Here is a 25,161-nt window from a genome sequence, read left to right as displayed (position 1 = left end):
AGATAAAGGGAAAAAGGTGCCCTGAACACGTGATACTAAGTGACAAATACAGGCCCTTCTGAAGAGGAGAAAACAGCTGTGCTTGTCCTCCAAGGAATGAATGAATGAATGGTTCTAGGATGCACAGATGCCATCTGGGAAGACAGCATCGATCAATCATATGTTTACTGAGAGCCTTATATGGGCCAGACACTGGGGTTGCAAGAACAAAGAATGAAATAATCCCTACTTGCCAGGAACCACATCCTGTTGGGAAAGATAGCAAGGATAGATCCAGGTACACACCACATTAATAAAATATAAGAATATAAAGTAGTGACATACCAGGAGGGCACTCCTGGCATGTGATTCAGCCAGGGCAATGCCACAGAGATGGGAGCTGAGAGGTTCGTAAATGAGGAACAAAAAGAGAAAAAAGGGAATAATAACTAAAGGTAATTTTGGCCAGGTCATGCAGGTCTTTCAAAGATAAAAAGAGGAATTTTAATTTACTCTTAGAGGCAATAGGAAACCACTGGTCTATGCCAAAGAAAACCATTTCAGTATCAGTGTAGAGGATGTACTGGAGACGGGAGAGACTTTAGGGAGGAAGACCAATCAGGAGGCACCTGGAATAATCTAGGGAGAGGTGATGAGGACATGGACTAAGGTAGTAGCAGAGTAAAGAAGATGAGAAATGTCAGGAAGATAATAGTCAAGTTTGGTGACCATTTGGAGATATGGGGTGAGGGTGGGGGAGAAGTCCAGGATAATGCTCTGGTTATAAACTGGGGAGACTGAAAGGGCAGTGATGCCTTTGACCAAAATAATAGGAAAGAGTGGAAAAAGGAAGGGTTGGGGGGGGAATATAAGGTGTTGAACTTTGGACATGTCTGGTTTAAAGCATCTCTAGGACATTTAATTTGAAGTGGATGGTAGGAAATTGGTGATAATAATAGGTAAAAGCTAACACTTATATGAGTATCTCTGTGGAGTTATGAAAATTCATCTTCTTGAATTCAAATCTAGCCTTAGACATTTACTAGCTATATGACCCTGGGCAAGTCATTTAACCCTATTTGCTTCAGTTTCCTCATCTATAAAATGAGCTGGGGAAGGAAATGGCAAACCACTCTAGCATCTCTGCCAAGAAAACCCCAAATGGAGTCGTGAAGAGTTGAACATGACTAAAAAATGACTGAATAAAACATTTATTTAGTGCTTGCTCTGTGCAAGATACTTGCTAAGTGCTTTAATGATGTGGGTGGAGAGTGGTAAGGAGTCTTTAGACAGGCTGGAAAAGAACTAAGAGGGAGGAGTCAGTCAATAAATATCAAGCACCTACTATGTGCCAGCCGTTGTGCTAAGGGCAAAGAGAAGGTTATTAACAATATATCAGCTGTATCTGATGAAAAAAGATGGAAGTAGGTGTAGTTGGTGACTACCTACCGAAGGGTACAGAGGGAGCAATGATGTGCTGACTGAATATTAATTGCAGAGTGGACTACTGTCTCTCTGAGGCACAGGAGGTGACAATCTTTGAAGACTTCTCAAACCTTTTCAACTGTTTCCCACATCTGGTGATTTTCACAACTAATCTAGAAATCATTGCTAAAGTCTATAAAGTCTTGGATAAGAAAATGAAAACCTAAGGGATACAGGTGGTGTTTTTATGACTGTGAATAATTAAAGGCAAGGGCTGCAGAAGAGAAAGGGACACGGAGAAAGTTAATAGCCAATAAAGAAGCTACATAGAGAGAACTTAGTCAAGGTTATCAACATAGGAGTCATTCCCCAACTGAGAAATGATCAAAAGACATGGACTGTTTTGGGATAAAGAAACCAAAGCTATATATAACATGTAAAAATACTCTAAGTCATTATTGATTAGAGAAATGCAAATAAAAAAACTGTTTCATACCTATCAGATTGGCTAAAATGATAAAAGGGCAAAATGACAAATGTTGGTGTGGTTGTTGAAAAATGGGGGCACTAATGCATTGTTGGTGAAACTGGGTACTGATCCAGTGATTTTGGAGAGCAATCTGTAATTGTGGGCAAAGAATTATAAATCTGTGTATACCTTTTGACTCGGCAATCCCATTATTAGGTCTGTTTTCTTTTCTTTCTTTTTTTTTTGAAGGTCATCTATGATCTTTTTTTCTTTATTATTTTTTTAATTTAGTCAATTTAGAACATTATTCCTTGGTTATAAGAATCATATTCTTTCCCTTCCTACCCTCTCCCCACCCTTTCCGTAGTCAATACACAATTCCACTGGGTATTACATGTGTCCTTGTTCAGAACCTATTTCCATGTTATTGATGTTTGCACTTAGGATGTTCATTTAGAGTCTACATCCCCAACCATAATCCCTCTACCCATGTAATCAAGCAGCTGTTTTTCTTCTGTGTTTCTACTCCCACAGTTTTTCCTCTGAATGTGGATAGTGTTCTTTCTCGTAGATCTCTCCAATTTGTTCAGGATCACTGCATTGCCACTAATGGAGATGTCCATTACATTCGATTGTACCACACTGTATTAGTCTCTGTATACAATGTTCTCCTGGTTCTGCTGCTCTCACTCTGCATCAATTCCTGGAGGTCATTCCAGTTCACATGGAATTCCTTCAGTTTATTATTTCTTTGAGCCCAATAGTATTCCAGCACCAACAGATACCACAATTTGTTCAGGCATTCCCCAATTGAAGGGCATCCCCTCATTTTCCAATTTTTTGTCAACACAAAGAGTGCAGCTATGAATATTCTTACACATATCTTTTTCCTTATTATCTCGTTGGGGTATAAAGCCAGAAGTGCTATGGCTGGATCAAAGGGCAGAGAGTCTTTTAGCACCCTTTGGGCATAGTTCCAAATTGCCCTCCAGAATGTTTGGATCAATTCACAACTCCACTAGCCATGCATTAATGTCCCAACTGTGCCACATCCCCTCCAGCATTCATTACTTTCCTTTGCTGTCATGTTAGCCAATCTGCTAGGTGTGAAGTGATATCTCAGAGTTGTTTTGATTTGCATCTCTCTGATTATAATAGATTTAGAACACTTTTTCATGTGTTTATTAATAGTTTTGACTTCTTTAACTGAAAATTGCCTATTCATGTCCCTTGCCCATTTATCATTTGGAGAATAGCTTGATTTTTTGTATAATTGGTTTAGTTCTTTATAAATTTGAGTAATTAGACCTTTGTCAGAGGTTTTTGTTATGAAAATTGTTTCCTAATTTGTTGCTTCCCTTTTAATTTTGGTTGCATTGATTTTGATTGAACAAAAACTTTTTAATTTGATGTAATCAAAATTATTAATTTTACATTTTGTGATTTTTTCCTAACTCTTGCTTGGTGTTAAAGTCTTTCCTTTCCCAAAGGTCTGATATGTATACTATTCTGGGTTCACCTAATTTACTTATAGTTTCCTTCTGTATATTCAAATCATTCACTCATTCTGAATTTATCTTGGTGTAGAGTATGAGATGTTGATCCAAACCTAATCTCTCCCTTACTGTCTTCCAATTTTCCCAGCAGTTTTTATCAAATAGTGGGTTTTGGTCCCAAAAGCTGGGATCTTTGGACTTATCAGACTGTCTTGCTGAGGTCACTTTCCCCAAGTTTATTCCACTGATTCTCCTTTCTGTCTTTTGGCCAGTACCAAATTGTTTTGATGACCATTGCTTTATAGTATAGTTTGAGATTTGGGACTGCAAGGCCACCTTCCTTCGCATTTTTTTTCATGATTTCCCTGGTATTAGGTCTGTTTTCTAAGGTGATCAAGGAAAAGAGAAAAGAAACTATATGTTCTAAAATATTTATAGCAGCTCTTTTTGTGGTGGCAAAGAATTGGAAATTGATGGGATGCTTATCTGTTGAGGAATGACTAAAGAAGTTGTGGCATATGACTGTGATGGAATACTACTAGACCTTAAGAAATGACAGGCAGGTAGATTACAAAAAAATAAAAAACCCAAACCTTGGAAAGACCTATGTGGAATTATAAGAGTAAATCAAGCAGAACCAAGAAAACATTATATGCAGCAACAGAAGTATTGTTTGAAGAACTGACTTGTATATGTTCAAGAAAGAACTGTTAAATAGAAACAAGAAAGACATAGTTTATACTTACATATATCTTTTACTAAAATGATGCTTTCTCTAGAGCAGGGAAAGGAATAAGGGAGGCAGATCTGTGGAATATTTTAATATAACAAAAAATCTATAATCTTTAAAAAATAAAAAGAAAGTGCTTTAAAAAAGCTTATGTGTTAGGACAAGATTAGATTTCTGTTCTTGCTGTTTCAGTTTGTGATCAACTCTTTTGGTCCCATTTGAGGTTTTCTTGACAAAGATATTTGAGTGGTTTGCCACTTCCTTCTCCAGCTCATTTTACAGATAAGGAAACTGAGGCAGAGTTGAATAACTTGCTAGGAAACCAGACTCAGCACTCTATCCACTGTGCCATTTAGCTTCCCCAGTTCCAAAGAAACAGCATTTTTCTCATATTCTATCTAAAGAATCTGGCACCTAGTAGATGCTGTGTAACTAAGTACTTACCCCCTTCCTCTTCCATTCCTTTCTCTATATACAATTAAGTTTTGTAGACACATAGGATGAAAGAGACAATGAAATTTGAAGGTGGGAGATTTTGGAGTCATCCATACACAAATGGTAGTGAAATGCATGCTGATGGTTGTTACCTGAGTGAGTAAACTCCTCTCCTAGAGATTGTCTGCCCTACTCATTTAACACTTAATCATCTGCCTCCTATTGTTATTTATTAATTTATTTTTTAAACCTTACCTTCTGTCTTAGAATTAATACTGTGTATATTGGCTTCAAGGCGAAAGAGATTTGAACCCAGGACTTTCCAGCTTTAGGCTTGACTCTCCATCCACTAGCTGCCCTCTATTGTTATTTCCACGTTAAAGTGTCTCCTCAGTGACATGGTGGACCTTGTATAGAGGGGACTGTCATTTCTTTGTCACCCCTGTCTGGAGCAGTTTGGTGCACATACCACGGACTCAGTAAATTCTATTTAAAGAGAGACTAGGGAGCCCATGCCAGAAATCTGATGGATGTTTGTGTTTAGTGGTCCAAGGGAAGGAGACCTCCTAGGAACCGTCACAGAGAGAAGACTGGGAGTGGTTTTTGCTGAAGCCAAAGACAGACAGAATGTCAAGGAAAATGGAGTCGGCAGTGTGAAGATCTGAGCAACAGAGAGACTTTTAAGGAGATTACTTCTAATATAATTGTGAATCTGATGGTTTCAACGAGCGCCTATGGAATTACAGCTGTGTATAGAGCAATCCTGGAGGCTCCTGGAGGGGAAGAGTGGAAGTTTAGTTAAAAATCTGATCCTTATTCTCATGGAACCTATTATGTAGAAGAGGAGATAATATATACATGTACTAATAATACAAAAGAATACATGTCAGGATGAATCCTAAGTGCTCAAGGGCTCAGCCTGGAATTAGGAAGACTTCTCTTGCCTGAGTTCAGATCTGGCTTTATACACTTCCTAGTTGTGTGACCCTGGGTAAGTCATTTCACCCTATTGGCCTTGACTTCCTTATCTGGAAAATGACCTGGGGAAGGACATGGCAAACCACTCCAGTATCTTTGCCAAGAAAACCTCATATGGGCTCATGAAGAGCTGGATGTGATTCACTGCCACCAGCAACGTGATAATCACAAAAGCCAGTCCCTGCCCTTGATGTGCTTATAATCCAATGGACGAGTCACACTTCATGTGAGGTATAAATGAAGTGATATGTGAGGGGTGGCAGGGCATCAGGGAAAGCTTAATGGAGTAAATGGGTTTAAAAGCACGTATTGGTGGACTTAGCTCCATAAACATTAAACGTAGACTCAATTAGCTCCCTGTTTCATTCTTTTTGCTAGACTGCAGAGATCAACGAATTGGACACAATTAGTATCTAGTGGCTTAGAAACCCAATTCAAGTAGATTAGTAAATGACAAATACAGGGGGTAAAACCTAGAAAGTAAAATCATTACTTTTCATGTGGAGCTTTGCTATACTATAAATTCCAAGTTTTTAAATTCCATGAAACCATCACTCACTCACTCATTCACTCGTTCATTCATTCATTCATTCATGTGTTCGTTCAATGTCCCTTTATTGCTTACTATATTCAGAGCAACCTGTCTGGGGAGAGAAACCCAAGGATACGTAATTAATCCCTGCCCTACAGGAATGTGCATTTTCCTAATCTGTGGCACAAAGAATTTAGTTCTCTGGTATACCACAAAGAGGGTGGCTTTATTCATAGATTTATTATACCAGGAAAGGTCTCAGAAACCATGTAATCGAAGCCCTTCCTTTTAGAGGGGAGAGAACTAAAGCCAAGAGAGGAGTGATTTGCTCAAGACATAAAATTATGTGGCAGTAGATAGATTCACTGTTCGCTCTCAAGCCTCTCAGCTTCTTGCCTTGAGTCAGATAACCTTGTATCTGAGGGGCCCCCAGAAATGCATTAACCCACTTATTAGTGAGACCCTCCGTGGGAGATCCCTGTAGTGGAGTGTAGACCCAGCAAGCTGAGTTTATGGTAGTAAGATTGTACAGTCCAAGGATCTGCATTGCAATGTGCAGATAAACTTATACACAGCTGTATTTCTAAGTAGGTGATGTTTTCTGACTATGGTTCCACCCCCCGCCCCCCCATGGATAAAAATACAAACCGGCCATCCGTCCTATGTGGCCTTGTCATTTTCAAATATTGGTTTCATCCCTTGTCAAAGGCAACGAGAGGCATCATTTCATACAATATTTTGGTCCTCCCGTCTTGTATGTTTCATAGTGAACATAAACCAAAAGACCATTTAGAAAAATAACAGTATTACAGGAAATAAGTAGAAAAGTGATATGAAGAATTTGACAAGATCGTCCAAACCAAATCTGTAGTGCATGTGGGTATGTGCTGACACACACACAGAGACACATATACGTGTTGTGTAATTAGAATTTCTGTACCTTAAAACTACTATTCCCAGCACCCCACTCTCCTAATCAGGTTACGTGCTGACGTAGGGAGGCTTTGAATTTTGTGTGGCCCTGCCTCTCGCTCTCTCTTGCTCTGATTGGTTTGGTAAAGGTGGCATAGGTGAGTGCCAGGAGAGTTTTGCTCATGTGGTTTTAATTTTGATAAATAATTAGGTTTTTTTTACTTCTATTTCCCTATTATTTCTTCTACTTCCAGTGATTATTAATCAACTTTATAAAATATAATTTTTGGAGTGTTGGATATTAATTTAAATCCTACACTATACATACAGACACAAACTGACATATATGTAGGAACAGAAGTTATTGTGGAAAAATATAATGGAAACTATGGTTTGGATAACCGGTTCATGGTTTTATTAAAGACTTTTAGATTATTAATAAGCCTTATACTTCAGTGTTGTGAATTCGTCAAGAAGAGAGACAGAAAGCAGGAAAGTGGCCACATCATAAAAATGAAATCAGCTCTCTTAACAGATAGAAATATTTGATTACTGATATGGGAGTTGTTTCAAAATCAGCTGTTTGTAGAGTCAGATGACTGATCATCTAGACTGAAGAAAGAATTCAACGATGGAAAGAAGATCTCTTAGGACACTCAGGCAATTTCCTAAGACAAGTTGTTAGTCTATACCAATGGAGGGAATTTTCACCCCAGAAGTTTACTATGATATATTTATTATTAGATTTTATTATATTATATAATCATTATATTAAATATATCTGTATATACAATTCAAAACCAAGAAGGTATATTATTGCCACGTGTTTACAAGTATCATGAAAGATGTCCTGGGCAAAGGGCAAATGAGGAAAGAACCTTGTGATAACATGTTGAATGATTCAACCCTTAGAATCCTAGAGAGTCTTCTCAATGACCTCTTTTTTGTATCCTCATTGCTTGGCACAGTGCCTGGCACATAGTAGGCACTTAACAAATGCTCATTGATGAATCTAGTTCTTTACACAGAAAAAAAGATAGAAGGGGATGAAAAATCCACATTCCCAGGTTATGGTGCATCTGTGGATGGGCAGCCACTGATTGAGGGTAAGTCCTAGAAATCGGTAATGTGCTGGGTATCCAAATACTGAAGAGTAGGAGAAGAGGCTCGATTGTGCTTGGGAAATGGTACCTTTGTTTTTTTAAATGAAATCAGGCTACCCTGGGCCATCTTATTTTTTATTAACACTAATATTCACTCCAGAGGGTTATAAGGCTGTGTGTGAGGGAACATACTGAGCTCTCTGAATAGATAACCCATAGGGCAGTGTAAAGATGCTGGTAGTCTTACAGAGTCTGCAGTATATCACACAATATGCTGTTGCAAGGTGCTTGTCTTGGAGTCAGAAAGACTTGGGTTCAAAGCCTTCCTCCTACACCTAATAACCGTGGGCAAGTCACTTCACCTTAGTCTCTTGTTTCTTCATCTGTAAAATGAAGGAGTTGGACTTGGTCTCCTTCCATTGTGCTTTCCAGCTCTAAATCCCAGATGCTGTGGTCCTACATGTGTAGAAATGACATAACAGATTGGGTACATATCTGACCTGAAAAGAAGGTAGTGAGAGTGCATTGGTATTCACAAAAGATTAAAAGAATTGAAGGAAGCCATATTGGTTAGGTCCATCACATACATTTTCTGGAAGGATCATCATATGACCATGAATTTACAGTTGGAAGGGATCTTAAAGCTCCTCTAACCCGATCGTTTTATTTAACAGATTAAGAAATTGAGGCTCAGAAAGGTTATATTTGTGAAAGGACAAACCAAAACAGAAAGAGGGCCAAGAATCACACAAAACAACACATAGATGGATTGAGATTTGCAGATAAATCCACCAAAATATTGAATTTTAGGTGAAAAAAAAATTATTACAGGACAACTTCCTTATGGTAATTAACCTATTCTTCCTCCCCCATGGAGATCAGTCAGTCAAGACGTATTTTTTATATATTTACCATATCCTAAGCACCTTGCTAAGTGTTGGAAAAACAACACAAGCAAAAAGGCAGTTCCAGACCTCAAGGTACTTACATTTTCATAAGAGAAAACAGTACATGACAGGAAGCTGGTGCAGGGGCAGAGTCGGGGAGCCTGGTAAGAAATGAGGAGATAGTTAGCTTGGGCACCTCCTTAAATGGAATTTCTATAAGGATCCACGCAATCATTGGGAAAGATGTTAGGGGCAGAGGATACTGCCAAGACATGGATTCGAGAGGTGACATGGTCTTTTAGGATGCTGAGTTTTCTGGGGCATGATGTAAGCATCAGAATTGTATCCTGGTGAATAAACTTGTTGATTGGTCTTAGAGATCATCATTGAGGAAATTGAGATGAGAGAAATTACATGACTCGTATAAGATAATGCAGCAAGGTTGCTAGTTATAGTCTGGACTCTATAGAAAGTCTATCAGTGAAGAAAAATTCCAAATTTAAAAAAAGCCAAGTTGATAGTAAATGCTGATTTTTTTTCTTTTCTGGAAAGTAGCCCAATGTGATTTTTAGTATAAATCAATCTTTGCTCTTTACAAAAAGACTTATTAATTCTCCTTAAGTTAAATCCATTTTAGTGCATATTTTGATAGACCTTTCTCTCTGGAACTATATCCTAAAAAAGGAAAGCTTACTATTTTCTTCTTATTATGTTCCTTTCTATTATAAAGAATTTGCTCCTGCCTAGTGCAAAAAGTGGGTGGGCTGGTGGTTGTGGGTGTTGTGCTGGCAGATAAGCATAATAATCTTTTTTTAACCCCTTTTCTTCTATCTTAGAATTGATTCCAGTACAAAGGCACAGAGTGGTGAGGACTAGGCAATGGGGTGATACAGCTAGGAAATGTCTAAGTTTAGATTTGAACCTAGGACATCCCATTTCTAGGCCTGATTTTCTGTCTACTGAGTCACTTTACTGCCCTAAGCATAATAATCAAATATTTGAGTTTTCAGAATTACTTAATAAAATTAAAATGTATATATACTGTAGTTTGATACACAATTCCTTTCCATCTTTAATAAACAGAATAAATGTTGGAAGGACTAATAAAAATCATTGCATACTCCCTTGCTCCAATATTTAACCCCTTTCTAGGTCCTTTTATTTTCCACCATTTGCTGTTTCTCATAGAATTTCTTTCATGAAGTCTTGGGATGCTTCTCTCATTCTGTGTTTGCATTGTCAATTAGAGGTGGGTTTTGTTGGGAGTTTTTGTTCTAATCATAGCTATCAAATCCCTTTTCAGAGTTTTCATTTCTTTTCTAGTTTCAGTTAATCTTAGACCAAATGAATCTATGGATTTATCAAAGCCCTTGCCTTGTCTAGGGAGTTAATCCTTTATCATATATCATTCTTATGAAATCCTAGCTGCCAAGTCTAATAGTTGTTTCTTTTGTTTAAGGGGACAAAGTTGACGAGTGGTGAGTTGAATTGTTATTTATCTGTCCTAATGGAAGGAATCATTTGGACAGAGAATATAAAACAGTGGGCAGTGTTCAGGGCTTTCCATCAACCTTGAGTCTAAGAAACACAGACATGAAATAGAGATGAAACCAGTCTCCAGGAAGAAGAGCCTGGTAATTGCAATAATAAATTTAGCTGTTCTTTCCTTCTCTTTTCATGAATATTGTGTGTTCTCCCTTTTTTTTACCTCTGTGTCAGTGGACAAAAAAGACATGCTGAGGAATTTAATCTTACCTTTTGGATTCTGAGGTAAAAAAGCAGAAGGGGACAATTGTAAAAATTAAATTTAGTTTCTAATAATAAAAGTATTATATTTTATGAGGTTTATTAAGGATTATTAGGATTAAGAATACAAAGTAGAAAAACACGTGCCCATGGCTGATTAGCCAATTCATAATCCCCACTCTTAGCATATTCACTACATCTTGCAATCTCTGAGTATAGGAAGAAAGTTCTTGGGAGGCAGAGAGCCCATTAAATACTAATTGTGATCTTGCCCAGATGGAGACTCAGGTGAGATTATAGGGAATTCTGGGAAGTACCAAGGACTTCTGGGGATTGAAGTCTGGGGTTCAAATCTCCATTTTTACATCCTCCCTGTGATCATATTGGGAAACCAATTTCCCCAAAAGGATCATGGAAACATAATCATCTTAAAGATTGCAATAATTTGTGGATAAAAGGAAAAGAGAACAAAACCAATGATTGCTATGTGCATTAACAAAAAACCAGTTAGGGGGCAGTACCCTTTGGCATAAGAGTATGTATACAGATAAATGTTCAATTAACCACACCCAGAGTTCATTCTTGATCTTCTTGTGCACAGCTTGTGGTCTGTGGCGGCATCTTCATGGTGTCTTCTCCAAACAGTTCAGTTTCTGGATTCGGAGAGGTTAGCATGTTACTCTCTCAAGGAACTTAAACTTTGCCATTTAAAATAATAATAATTTTTGCATTTTTACATACCCCCCTGAAGAGGGTGATTGAAAAACACAGGGATCACTTAGGGATGCATGGCTAAGTTATGAGGTATATGAATCAATTGGCAAGAGAAATAAAAAAAATCAGAAAAATCCAAATAAAAAAAGATAATTTCTGGATGAAATATAGACTATCAAAGTCTTATGTGTAAAAATTCTAAGTAAAGGAAAAATAAATCTATAACAGGTCCTTGAATCAGAGCCCAATTAAAATGATATAAACAATTAATCATTTACCCAGTCAGTATCCAGGACTACAGAAAGTTGCCACATTATGAAAGACAGAAAAGGGACTTTTTATTATTATAATTTATAGGATTATAGGAGCCAGGTAGGAGCCAAATTAGGGATACTCGTCTGTAAGTATTTTCACAAGAGTGTGGATACAAGGAAGGCCTATGTCTTAATGCATGTTAAGTGTTGCAACCTTGAGTCTTCACACTAGGTTCAAGCCCTTTGTATTGGCTTAGAATTTTCATCAACCCCATTGTGATTGGTTGGTCTTTGACCTTGTGCTCTATTGGCACTGTGTAGGTTAACTTTGTGCTTCTTTGGCACTGTGCGATGGCTCTTTTTGTATTCTCTTGTTCTAGAATCAGATAGAATCATTAAGCAAAGTCCCATAATTTTTATACAATTAGTGGCATCATTTTTATAGTCTAAAACTTTTTGGGTATTCATTGACATTATAGCAAATATATTTTAAACTTATATTACTGTAAAATCAAAAAAAGTTAAAGAAAATCTTAATACTGGTGACATGTGCTTCAAATATAAAAAGGAAGGAGAGAAAATAAAAAACTGAAATAGTATATTGCACATGCAAGAAAATATAATAAAAGAGTTTTAAAAATAAAAAATATATAGCGTATAATCATTGACACACTGTGTCAGCTAAGGAAATGTAGAATACAAGGTTTCTTACCAAAAATGAGATCCATTTCCTATTCATACCTGGCCATGATTCACTGTGGGTACAAGCAAATGATTTTCACAAGGTAACAGTGTTTTTTAATAAAGAACAGAAGTACAATAGGTAATGCACGTTCAAAAAGTACCAAAATCCCCAAAATTCACAATAGCGCAATTAATTACAATAGCAAACAAACCTACTATCATATTTCACATAAGTTTCTATATGACATAAAAAAGCTATGAACTGATGGATATTTGTCACAATTTTTACAGATGTAGCAAATCTTTTAACCTTGGCAAATACAAAGTAAACTTATTTTTAAACAAAGTAAAACTTATTTGGGTCTAGAACGTCATCAAGAAATCTAGATTGTTCTGGTGGAAGTAAAGTGAGGTGAAGAGTTATAAATGAGAGATGCTCCTCTTTTGGGAGCCATCCAGGGGTACCATGCACTGGGATTAACTTCCCAGCTCCTTTGGTATGAGACTGTGAATGTCCCATCCATTCACATTTATATAAATGTGGGAGGTGGGGATTATAATTGTATTTCACTTCAGCTACTAAAATGGACCTTACCTCTTGTTAGAGACTGGCAAAATGATCAGTTGTTGAAAAAAAATCTAAAAATCATGTCTAAAGACTCCTTAAAATCAATTTGAGATATTTAGCTCATTAAATTTTCCTAAGGTTTTACACAATTGTAACCAGTTTTTTATGAAGTTGATCCATCCTCTATGTGACAATTTACAAAGTCAAAATAGAAAAAAGGCTGTTTGTTTATAATGTTTGTTCAGTATAGTTATAGGGGAAAAGCAACAGAATATAACAGTAGTTAAAATCCAGTATATTAAAATGATTCAGTGTAACAGAATAGTATTGAATACATTAATATATGAACTTAAAACCAACAAAATTAAATCTTAAACAAAACAATCAGCAAAATGCAATAAAATACAGAGATTTTTATAAAACATTGGAGTATGAAAAGTCTTAAAAATATAACCTCCAGTCTCTTTAAAGTTCCTTGGGTTTTTATCCATTTAGATGCCTATTGTCAGAAGGTAGAAGATTGGTAAGGGGTAGGCAATGGGGGTCAAGTGACCGCCCAGGGCCACATAGGTAGTAAGTGTCTGAGGCTAGATTTTAACCCAGGACCTCCCGTCTCTTGGCCTGGCTCTCAATCCACTGAGCCACTGAGCTGACTCCCTATAGTGAGGATGGGTTTTTGGAATCTCAAATTGGGCCAAAGATTTGCAGGGAGATAAATTTTTCCCCTGAATCTCAAGTGAGATAAATACCAGGATCAGTGCACTCAAAAGATACCCTTTTAAATAAGTCATGCTTGTAACTTCCTGTTTGAAAAAAGTCTCTTCCTTCTCTTTCTCTCTCCCTGTGGTTCCCTGCCCCCACATGGAGGCTAATTGTAGCCTAAGGAAAGATCACCCCTATTTTTACTAGCTGGTGTTTGATTCCGAAGACACAAAGGGCAGCTACCAGCAGCCTGGGTCCTGGGGCTGGCCTGGGGTGATCTGGCTCACCAGACAGAGTTGCTGGGGCTAGGGCTGGGGCTGGGGCCGGGGTGGGGAGAGTGATCTGGGTCAAGCAGATCCAGATTGCAGGAGCACAGAAGCAGGCAGTAAGAGCTGGGGAGGGCAAGGCTGGGACCAGGTGAGCAATCTGAATCAAGAAGGTCCAGAGCGGATGTCTGGAACAAGCTGAATTAGAAACAGCTTTGCAAGGGTAGGCAAAAAGCCTTAGCCAGAGAAACGTGACCTAAAAATAATTATCTAGGCTATCTTTGTTAAAAAATTTTGAGAGCTTTTCTCTCATCCCTTTTGGTTGCCAACTGTAAAAATTAAATTTAGTTTCTAATAATAAAAGTATAATATTTTATGAGGTTTATTAAGGATTAATAGAATTAAGAATTAAGAATACAAAGTAGTAAACCATGTGCCCATGGCTGATTAGCCAATTCAGAATGCACTTAGTATGCACTTAGCATACTCACTACATCTTGCAATCTCTGAGTATAGGAAGAAAGTTCTTGGGAGGCAGAGAGCACGTTAAATACTAATTGTGATCTTGCCCAGATGGAGACTCAGGTGAGATTATAAGTAATACCAAGGACTTCTGGGGATTGGAGTCTGGGGTTCAAATCTCCATTTTTACACAGTATTTTACTAGAGAAGCTCTACCCTGGTAATCAAAAATGTTGAAGGAAATTTGCTTGGAAAATGAGGAAAGCCAGAAAGACCCTCCTACTGGTCTTTAGGAAATGGCTCATCAGACTGTGAGTTCTTTGAAGAACAGACTGGTTTTGTCTTTCTTTGGGACCCAAGAGCTTAGTTCATTGCCTGGCACATAGTGGGTTTATAACAAATAATTGTTGCCTTGCCTTGCCTTCCCTTGATTTGACATAGTCTCCCAGACACTCAGGGGATTTAGATTACCTATAAGTGCTTGGGTGGATTGGGACTGTATTTGAGCTCAGCTTTATCTTTGGTTAATTTTGCCTGGCGTATTTCCTTGAAGATGGAGTGGGACACAATTCTTCCCCTATTGACAGTGTCGAGACAGAGGACTTTGTGGATCCCAAAGAGAGAATAGAACCACAGTAGGATAGTTGTGAAGAGTTCAAAAGAGGAATAAGAATTAAGTGCAGAATTTATGGCCTGTGTAGCAGAAACAATGAACAGAATAGAACTTGGATTTCATAGTAGCAAGTCTCAACAAAGAAACAAAAGAGAGAACAACTGATTAGGAACATAGAAGTGAAGGGCAATCTGCAAGAAGAGAAGCCAAAAAAAAAACATTATAATGAAACACAATCTCTTTACTAGCAAAGCATATTGATTTCAAATATAAGTGAAAAAGATTGAAAATCAAATTGCAAGAAGTGATACAAGAAAACTACCCAGAACTCTGAACACAGAAAACAAAATACCAATTGAAGAATCCCTAGATCTCTTCTAGGAAAAACCATACCAAACCAAACAGTCTGTGGTGGTGTAAACTGTAGGGCATATAGTAGTTAAATTCAACAGTTCCAATGACAAATTGTGCAAGGAACTAGAGAAGAAATTAAAATATAAAGGAAAGGAATTTTACATAACACAAGCATATTCTGTAACCACCAGAAACCACAGAAAAGAATGGAATAATGTATTCTAAAGATCAAAGAAGCTTAAGAATGCAATCTAAGGTGGCATATCTTGGACACCTCAATTTAAATACCTATGATAAAAGATGGGCTAGTCAATAAAAGAAAGTCATTTGAAACATGGCTGCGAAAAAAAAAATATTTATAAGCAGGTTATTTGTATTGCCCATACTTGTTAATCAGGTGCTTATATTTTAAATATTTTGCTAATTTATTTCAATATAATTGGTTTAATTTGTAATCCTTTGTATTTTAGAATCTTATGGTTTTAAAGATATGATCCTGAGAAGGGAATCCATGAGTGTCACTAGAGTACCAAAGGAGTCTGTGATCTAGTCTAAATTCATTCATTTTCACAGGGAAGGAAATGGAGGTTCAGAGAGTTGATGTGACCCATCCAGGATTGCACATAAAACTTACTAAAGACAAGCTTTTCATGTCATCATTGAGTTTGATATTTGTCCCAGATGATATAAAATCAACTTATAGTGAAACCTTGCCATGGCCAATGTACTATTCAAAATAGAAGGGAAGTCTAAACTGCCAAATAATTTTTGAAGAAGTCCAATTTTACCATGTTTCCTTTCTCTTCCTTTTCTAATGAGTAAATTTGTAATTAGTAATTTTTGTTGTGGATATGCTAATAGTCTTTATTTGCTAGTAGTTTTTATTTATTTAAAAATAGTTCCCATGTTTGTTTATACTATTGATATATTTGGCAAACTTACCCCCCCAATAGTCCTGAATATTGTTATTAATAATCCATTTTCTTTTGCCTCTATCCATATCAGCACTTAAAAAAAAATTCACACAAATGCTCTGATTTCTAGAAGAGTTTTAGTTATTACTAATTCTGAGTTAATAGGATCTTGGACTTTTCACAATTTCAGTGTAATAGATTTGAAAATCAGGAAATGGGGCTAAATTTTGTTTCTCTCAATGCCATAATTAAATTTTTATGGGAAATAATTTATTTTTAATGATATTTTAAATGTTGTTTATTAAATATTTCACAATAGTTTAATCATTTTTTACATAGATGAGAAACCCTTCCAAATGTAGCCACTTCATTTATTTTCCAAGATGGAGCTTAGGCAATCCAATGAGGGAAATTGAAAGTTGTTAGGAAGTAGTGATAATCTTCATAATGACATTCCAAACAAAAAATAACTGACATGCTTTCAAGTATAGTAGTAGTTGAAACACTGATCTCAGTTCTATCCTCCAAAGATTTATAATGTTCTTTTGGAAGGTGAGAAATGCACTGACAGTAAGATTCACAGAATCTCTTCTCTCCCATTGCTAGTTTTATAACTTCTTTTCTCACTCATTGTTTTATTTGTAATTACATAAAACTGTTATACCAATGGGGTAATTGAAGCTTGGTGCCAGAAATGTTTTGACTTTTGGTAACTGTTTTACTGCTTACTTCTCATTTTCCATTTTCATTTTCCCCTAGAGTGGGAAGGTAGGGGTTGTGAAGATGAGAAAAAGAAAAGATTTCCTATTGGGAATTAAATAAAAGCAGAAAGGCGCAGTTTCTTCAAGCATTGCCACCTCTCTGCATGAATTTCCTCTGAGATTAAGAGAGTAGAGCATCTTATAATGTTTGAGCAAAAATGGTAAAATTAATTTTGTTAATATTTAATAAGGATGCAGTTAGACTTTTTATTCAAGGTTAACATTTAATTTGAATGTGATATAATTGGGATAGAAAATGCAGTTAACTTTTAGGGATTTTTTTTGTTGTTTTGAATGAGATTCAAAAAATATCAATGCTGCTGAATAAATGGAGCATTTCTTGCAGAAAATAGTATATACTGAACATTTAGTGTATGAACTTATACTTAAGAGATTGTCACTGTAATGCTGCCAGCACAAGTGATCTATGAGCTCTATTTCCTACAGGAATTCCTTTCTTTTCTTTCACTGAGTCACTTTTTTCTAGTCACCTTTTGAGCAAATCTGGAGAAACCATATGCTGGAATTCACCCTTCCCCTTCCTTCCCCAACCCTATCTATCACTGCTGTTACCATCACTATCACCTCTACAGATGCATAAATGGTTTCTACGTCATTTCTTTCTCATATATTTCCTAATCCAAAACCCTGCCAATTTGTACCTAGGATGTCTCCAAAAAGAAGAAATAGAAAAAGAGCTACCAACTTTCACCATGGATTGTCCCATACTTTGCTTTCATGTCATCCATTAAATATTAATGACATATCTTACACGCAATAAAAGTTATGCCAACAAAAGGCATTAAAATGATATTTTAAAAAATAAATGAGAGTATAAATCCACGTTAGAAGAATTTGTGTATGTGCATATTTATACACTTATTTGATGTATAAGTGTATTTAGTATATTAATGTCTTAAATTTTGAAGAAGGTGGCATTTTTAGGAGAGCCAGAAATGGAAAGAAATTTCTCTTTGGACAAATGAGTTCTAAGGGACATGGTTTTAGGTTCATGGAACAGATCTGTTTTTTTAAAGCTTAACATCATGTAGCAATTCATGCTTCAGAGTATTATTACTTTACTTCTGGTGTTATACAAATGTATTTTTATCTGTACACGTACTGTATGTGGACTCACCATATATATCATTTATTATTTCCTGCTATCTGACTCTATCCTGCCCCCAAATGATTTTTTTAAGACTATTGGCATTCTCAACTGAGTATTTCAGTTTGATTTACCCTGCAAATGTCTGTGGGCATGGGCACCCAAGCACAGTGGCATCATATAGCAATGATATAACCCAGGCCTTTTTGTATTAATGAGGTTGTTCCTCACACAGTTGGTAGGGATTATTCTTAAATACCTTCTAGCTCATTAATGCCAGTCAGAGTATATATTCTGCTTAGAAAAATCTTTGAGAAGCACTTGTGCAAGACCAGACAGGTAGAGGATTCCCCATCAAGAGGCTGTGCAAACATTCCCAGTGTAAAGTCTCACTGTGCCAATTGCACTGATCTCTGGAACATCACAGACTATTGTGAGCTGCTATATCCTTCAGAAGAGATTGCTTTAGCCATCCACATACCAAAAATAAACTAGGTCAAGAATGCACATTGCCCAAATTATGGAATACAATTGGACGGGTAGCCATTTGTGGCAGACCATCAGTATATTTATCCTGGATGGGTATTGTTGAGGGTGAGAATGTTTCAGGACATTGGAATTGAGAGAAAGATATGGACAACAATGGCACAGAATAAGAAGATTCAGGCAGTTTGTAATCTACTGTGATGGAAGGAGTACCTGGAGTAATGAGAACACAGATCCATAGACATATTGCAATATCATCCATGAACCTGGCTGAACCTATTAGCAATCATATCACAGAACTCAACTTAATAATTAATGCCAGTGATAGCAACAAATATCAACTTCAAAATTTTAAAAACCACTTGACATTTTCCCTTTTCTGTACTCTTTTGAAACTTGTTGCCAACTCATGATGATGTTTGTTACTTAAAATTCAGAAATGAATAGCACCTCTTATTTTTGCAAACTCAGATGATATGAGTCCCCACTAAATATCACATGAGATAATGATGGTGATGATTAGGCACAACAGGTTAAAGGATAAATGTATCATCCATAGAAATTCCTGGTGACAAACTTATAAAAAATGTTAAAGGATCACAATTTGCATTGGTGAAATGCATCCAATGGGAGCACCCATGTACACAAAATCATATTTTTGAAGTATCTAAAACCTGTTGAAAGAATAGCAGTATTATCTGTTCCTTGAATCTTGCCAGTCAACAAAGATTTATATATACCCTCATTATTTTTATATTGGTTCATCAATCTCTCTACATTATAATCTGCCTTAAATCTAGCATGCAATCCCAAACCAACTAACTTTAGTTTGTTCTTGTCCAATATGTGCATCTGTCTGTTTATCTATCTAACTTTGTATCTATGGATCTATATGTATGTATCTGTCTGTCTACCTCTGTCTATGTTTGTGTATCTATCTGTCTTCTATGTCTGTCTGTCTCTTATCTATCTATCCATCCATTCATCTATCTATCTATCTATCTATCTGTCTATCCATCCATCCATCCATCCATCCATCCATCCATCCATCCATCCATCCATCCATCTTCTTTTTCATAGTCCATAACACAGTTCTGGGATTATTGGTAGATGCTAATGATAATTTAGGATTAACTAAAGCTTCTTTCCTTTTTTAACCATGTTCTATGAGGGTTTTTGGCTTGTTTTTTAGTTCAACTCTAGAAAAATAATGTGCCATATATGTTCAAACTATCATTCTAAAATACCTCAGAAAACTACAAAATAATATGCCTCATATCACAGACCTAAAATTTTAATGCAGTGGGAGAAATGGGGCACTCCCTCAAATTTACTTGAAGGACTGACAGCACCCTCATTATACTGGGTGATCTAGTTACATCTAAAATGAAAAATAATGTATGGCGAAGCTGCCCAACATCCCGTATATTAGTACTTATAAATTTAAATGATGGGTTTGGAGCTCAGATGGGTGCTAGTTTAGACACTCAAGAAACAGGGACAAAGGTCCAGGGAATTTGGGTTGGGAAATGTGGAATACCAATAGTTTTACCCATTTCACAGCCAGGTTAAGGTCAGGCATGGTGAGGCCATATGCATATTTTTCCCCATCCTTTCATCATCTTTTCTTAATTTGCCTTGATTACTACATAGGAAAATGTCATAAGAGGTACAGATTGAGAGACCAATGGCATACACACCTTGGGAATTACAGGAGCCAAGAAGATGTGTCAATGTGCAGTATCTATCCTTGCTCCTACCATGTGTGAGCCCATATTGATTATTTTTCTGGAAGTTTGTAGGAGTCCAGTCTCTTAACTATAGATGAAAAAGTCATGTGATTCTGAAAAGAAAACATTTTTACATTTTTGATAAGGTTTAAGTCAGATTTCTTTTTCTCAGGGGTTGGGTTTACAACCTATAAATGTATTTGTATAATTGGTATATTCAGTTAGCAGAATGTATTCGATTTTTAAAGTGCTCACATTTTTCAGCAATTCAGCTATTCTCTAAAAACTTGGCCTTATTAGTTAGATGGAAACTTGGAAGTAATTGGAATCTGAATAGCCACTCCTCTGAGTGAAATCGACTCTGGGGACTTATTCCATATGCTTTAAACTGGAGATGTGTTTTGCATCATCCTTTGTCTTTTAGATGAATGCTTGTAGGCACATATCAACTATGGGTATCATCAATAGCAGAATGTAATCACATTAAAACCCTCAAGTCCCTTACCATCTTCTCTAACACCTAAAAGCATTGCACAGTATTAGCTTATTTTTTATTAATAAAATAATTTTATTTTTTATAATATAAATATATTATATATATTATATATAACATATTATATATAATATATATAATATAATAAATATAAAAAATAAAATAAATAAATTAGCCTAAAGGTAGAAAATTTTACATTTTGACCATCTACCATTTGTAACATTAGATGCACTCTATTTTCATAACTGTTCATTTCTAATTTAATTCAGCAACTATTTCAGTCAATACAAATACTCCTAATTTTGTAGTCTGTGATATGAATGGATGCATTGTTAGGCATCCATCAAAAAATGATGAAATTAGGATAAGTAGCTTAGCTACTTACTTTTACCACTGTGCTTATAAAGATAGGGACAATTTGTCTCTTCCCCCTCTCTTTTTTCCTTCTGTCTTTCTTTTCCTTCTCTTCCTTCTTATTCTTCTCTTTCTTCTTCCTTCTTTTTCTGCCCTCCTTCCTGCCTCCTTTCCTTCCTTTTTCCTCTCTTTCCATATGTGCTGAGTTGAAATAGATCTGCCTTTTTTTCCAGAATATAGTGAATTTGTCTTATATTTCAGAAAAGATTAAGATCTTCACCTTTAAAATGTTGATGTGATAATTGTCAATTTGTAATTGAAAGAGACTCAACAGACTTGCCTGTGGAGATAATGAAGTTCTTTGCAAATCATTGCTTATTTTTTTAATTAACTAATTAATTAACTTTAAATTTGGTTCTTAACACATTAGATATGATACTGTATAAGACATTGGTAGTATTTTTTTCATATAAGCATTATATTATACCTTCACATACTAAAACATTGTTATTCTAGGTTAGGATCATTTTTTAAGTGAAATACACTCAGTTTTCTGCAAAGATGCCTTTCCTCCTTCTCTAGTTATATCCTGAAAATTTAGTCCAATTTGGCATCACTTGATCTTTCTTATGTGTTTATTGATTTACTTGTTTTAACTTAGCCCCGAAGTTTTGAAGAGTGAGCCATATGGGGAGAAGGCTGATATCTGGGCTGCAGGTTGCATCCTCTATCAGATGGCAACACTCAACCCTCCTTTCTACAGCACCAACATGCTCTCCTTAGCGACGAAAGTACGTAAGCATTTTTTACAGAACAAACTCATCTTGGGGTTCTCTGAGTGCTATTGCTTTCCCTCAAAAATAGAGATTGTCAAGATAGGAGTTCAACTAAAATCTTGGCTTATTCAATCATACGGAGAGATAACTTTCTCCTATCTGTCTTTCAGTAATCATGTATCACTCATAGCTGTAATAAATCTCCCAACAATTTTAAAGTTAAAAATTTAACATCTCAACTTGTATTTAGTAAATTATGTAGAAATCAAGTTCATTCATTCAGATTCTATTTTAATATGGATATGAAATTAATAATATCATAAATTGAAGCTTATACTTGTAAGTATATTATTTAATCAATAGGAATTTATTGATAAGATATGGTATAGTATGGCATAAGATAATGTATGTTGTATAATATAATAATATATAATGTAATATGATATAGCATGATAAGATATAATGTAACCATAATGGATATAATATAATTTATAATATAATAATATGATATAATATGACAATACAATATGGTAGAATGTGATACGATCTAAGATATACGATATAATATCTGTTACACTCTATATGATATGATATGACAATATGATATGATAAGATATACTATATAATGTAATCTAATATAATGTTAATTATCCGTGCCTGCATTAACTTTATAATTTTTCATATTATTTTAAATGATCCTCAAAAAAAAATTACCTTTTTCATAGAGATGATGGAATTGTTTCCCCCTGTAACCCATTCTGTTTCTTTTACAGATAGTAGAGGCGGTATATGAACCAGTCCAAGAAGGAATCTACTCTGAAAAAGTGACAGTTATTATCAGCAGGTAATTTAATTATGAAAGTTTCATGGATTTTTTCAAAGAGAGACCACAAGGGGAGGACAACTGACCCCCAACTGCCTTGGTAAATGATGAAAAAAGAGAAAGAGGTATACTTCAAGTGTTAATACCACATAATGATGAATATTAGCAACTACTAACTTACTGAAAATAATTATTACAATTAAGCTCCAATAATCCAAGTTTTTCATTTAAAATGATCTGTTTTATTTAAATGAACTTTACAATCATCAATAAAACAATTTCAGTGTACAAAGAAGAATCCCCCCAAAAAGATTATATATGAAACACGATGCCTTCTATATTCTATGTTGTTTGCTTTTTTAAAAACAGTAGATATTCCATTTAACACACTGATTATTTGATTTCCCAGTTTCCTTTTGGCTGCTTAAAACTTCTTTTCCCTTTCCCCTATGTGCATTTTAAGTGTCTTTTTAGTGTTGTTGGGCTTTGGTTGCATCTCTGTCCCTACCACTAACCCAAGTTAATCCAAAATTGTTTATCAATTGTCTGCCATGTACCAGGCTTTGCACTCTTCCCTCTCTTCCTTGTCCCCCAAAGCAACCTTTCATTATAAATAATGAACCAACAAAAGAATATTCAAGCAAAGCAAGTCTGAATCCTCTGGCTCCTTATGCTCCTCTCTGGCCCATCACCTCTCTGCTAAGAGATGGGTGACCTGCTTCACTTTGTTCAGTCATTTCTCAGTTGATGAGCACCAACTTTATTTTTAACTCTTTGCTACATTAAAAGTGCTACTACACACATTTTTGACAACTGGGTGCTTCCTTTCCCTCAGTCTCTGACCTCTTTGGCAAAGTCTACTAGGATAGCCCTACTAGTGGGATCCTTAGATCAAAATGGAGTGACTTTGACGACATGGTTCCAAATTGCTTTTTCAGAATTTTTGGAGCAATTCACAGTCCCACCAATACTGAATGTTTCAGGCTGCTCATCCTTCCCAAATCACGCTCCCCAAATTGTCATTTTCTTTTTTTTTCGGTCCTCTTTGTTATGGACATGAGTTAGAACCCAAATTATTTCCATCCAATCCAGTTCTTTGAGCCTCATGGCTTTGTAAATCATTTTGTAGAAGACAGCTCTTCATTTCCTCCATCATGGCAGAACCCATATTATCTTAGACTTCTGGGCTTTCAGAAAGGATCTTCATATGTTAGCCTTTATGAAGGTGTCTCTCTGATGGGTAAGATCTTGTCAGCACTGGAGTAATGTTCCTGAAGTCTACCAGCCAGATGTGTTTATGGCCAGATGACTGTGAACACATAACTCCAATCAAATTAGATCTATAAGTTGGTACTTACTTATCTTTCTTTTTAACTCAGTGATGGATCCCTCTCTCAGTTTCTTTTCTTAAATTGTGTTTTTTCCAATTTCATCTTCCTCTTCCTCTACCCCCCCCATTGAAAAGAAGAAAAAAAAAGAAAATCAGTACTTTTGTATAATTTTTGTAATAACTGCATAGTCAATAAAATAAATTCCCACAGCAGTCATTTACCTCAAATATATGTCTGATTCTACCTCCTGAGTCCACCTCTCTACCAGGAGGTGGGTAGCCTACTTAATCATTTCTATTGGAGTTTGGCTGCTCTGGCCTAAAATATTCCATCTCCCTGGCAGACTCTCTTATTGTCCTTCCTAGCATTCTCCTTTGGTTTCAAACTATAGGTCTCTCCAGATCAAACTTGGCCGCTTCTCTAGTGGGCCCTGGTAGCTTCCCATTCTCTCTGTCTACACAGATTGGTCAGCGCTGGTTCTCCGAGTTCACCTTCCTCAAGTCTTCCTTTTTGCCTTCCCTCCTGTTTGCACATGGGATGCACATTCGTATTCTGTTGTTGTGACGCTTTTCTTTTTAAATAGTTTATTTTTCTAAGTGGGAGAATAACTTAGCAACCTCGAAGAGTCTGGGGGAACAAGAAGCTAAATCTCGCCAGACTGCTAGGCACCAGGTCGCTATTTTTACCCCGCTTTAGGTTGTTGGATATTAGTGTCTGTTTACTTTGCCAATTCTTATGAAAAGAGAAGGGAAAAAAGTTTCCATTTCTACACAAAATATTCAGATCATTTTATTCTTTTGTCTCTGTTCTGAGTTATATAAGCTCCCTGGTACTTTGTTTAGGAAGCATTCACGGGTAACAGCTATTCTTTCAAATCATTTTACAGTTAAGATCTTGAAATGTAAAAACCACATATTTCTTGGACCTTTAAAAATCCCCATTTATTGAAAAACATAACAGATCCAAGTGGATGACACTTCCAGCAAACCATTCCAGCCGTACATTTCATCAAATAGCGCTTCCCGGGACACGATTGCAAAGTCGGGTTTGGGGGACTCTTCTTCCTTGCACCTCCC

The 25,161-nt window shown here is 36.2% G+C and overlaps 1 protein-coding gene across 8 annotated transcripts in view; it reads left to right on the top strand.

The window, feature by feature from the left end:
* NEK10 (NIMA related kinase 10) overlaps positions 1 to 25,161 on the top strand; it is a 256,666-nt gene that overhangs the window by 142,682 nt on the left and 88,823 nt on the right. For all 8 annotated transcript variants that reach the window (XM_056800368.1, XM_001380886.5, XM_007505191.2 and 5 more), the window contains 2 exons: positions 21,817 to 21,946; positions 22,705 to 22,775. In XM_056800368.1, coding sequence (XP_056656346.1) covers positions 21,817 to 21,946; positions 22,705 to 22,775 — 201 coding nt within the window. The remainder of the gene's footprint in view (positions 1 to 21,816; positions 21,947 to 22,704; positions 22,776 to 25,161) is intronic.

The sequence above is a fragment of the Monodelphis domestica genome, chromosome 5 (genome assembly GCF_027887165.1).
Source record: "Monodelphis domestica isolate mMonDom1 chromosome 5, mMonDom1.pri, whole genome shotgun sequence".
NCBI lineage: Eukaryota > Metazoa > Chordata > Mammalia > Didelphimorphia > Didelphidae > Monodelphis > Monodelphis domestica.
This window is presented reverse-complemented; position numbering and strand designations above follow the sequence as displayed.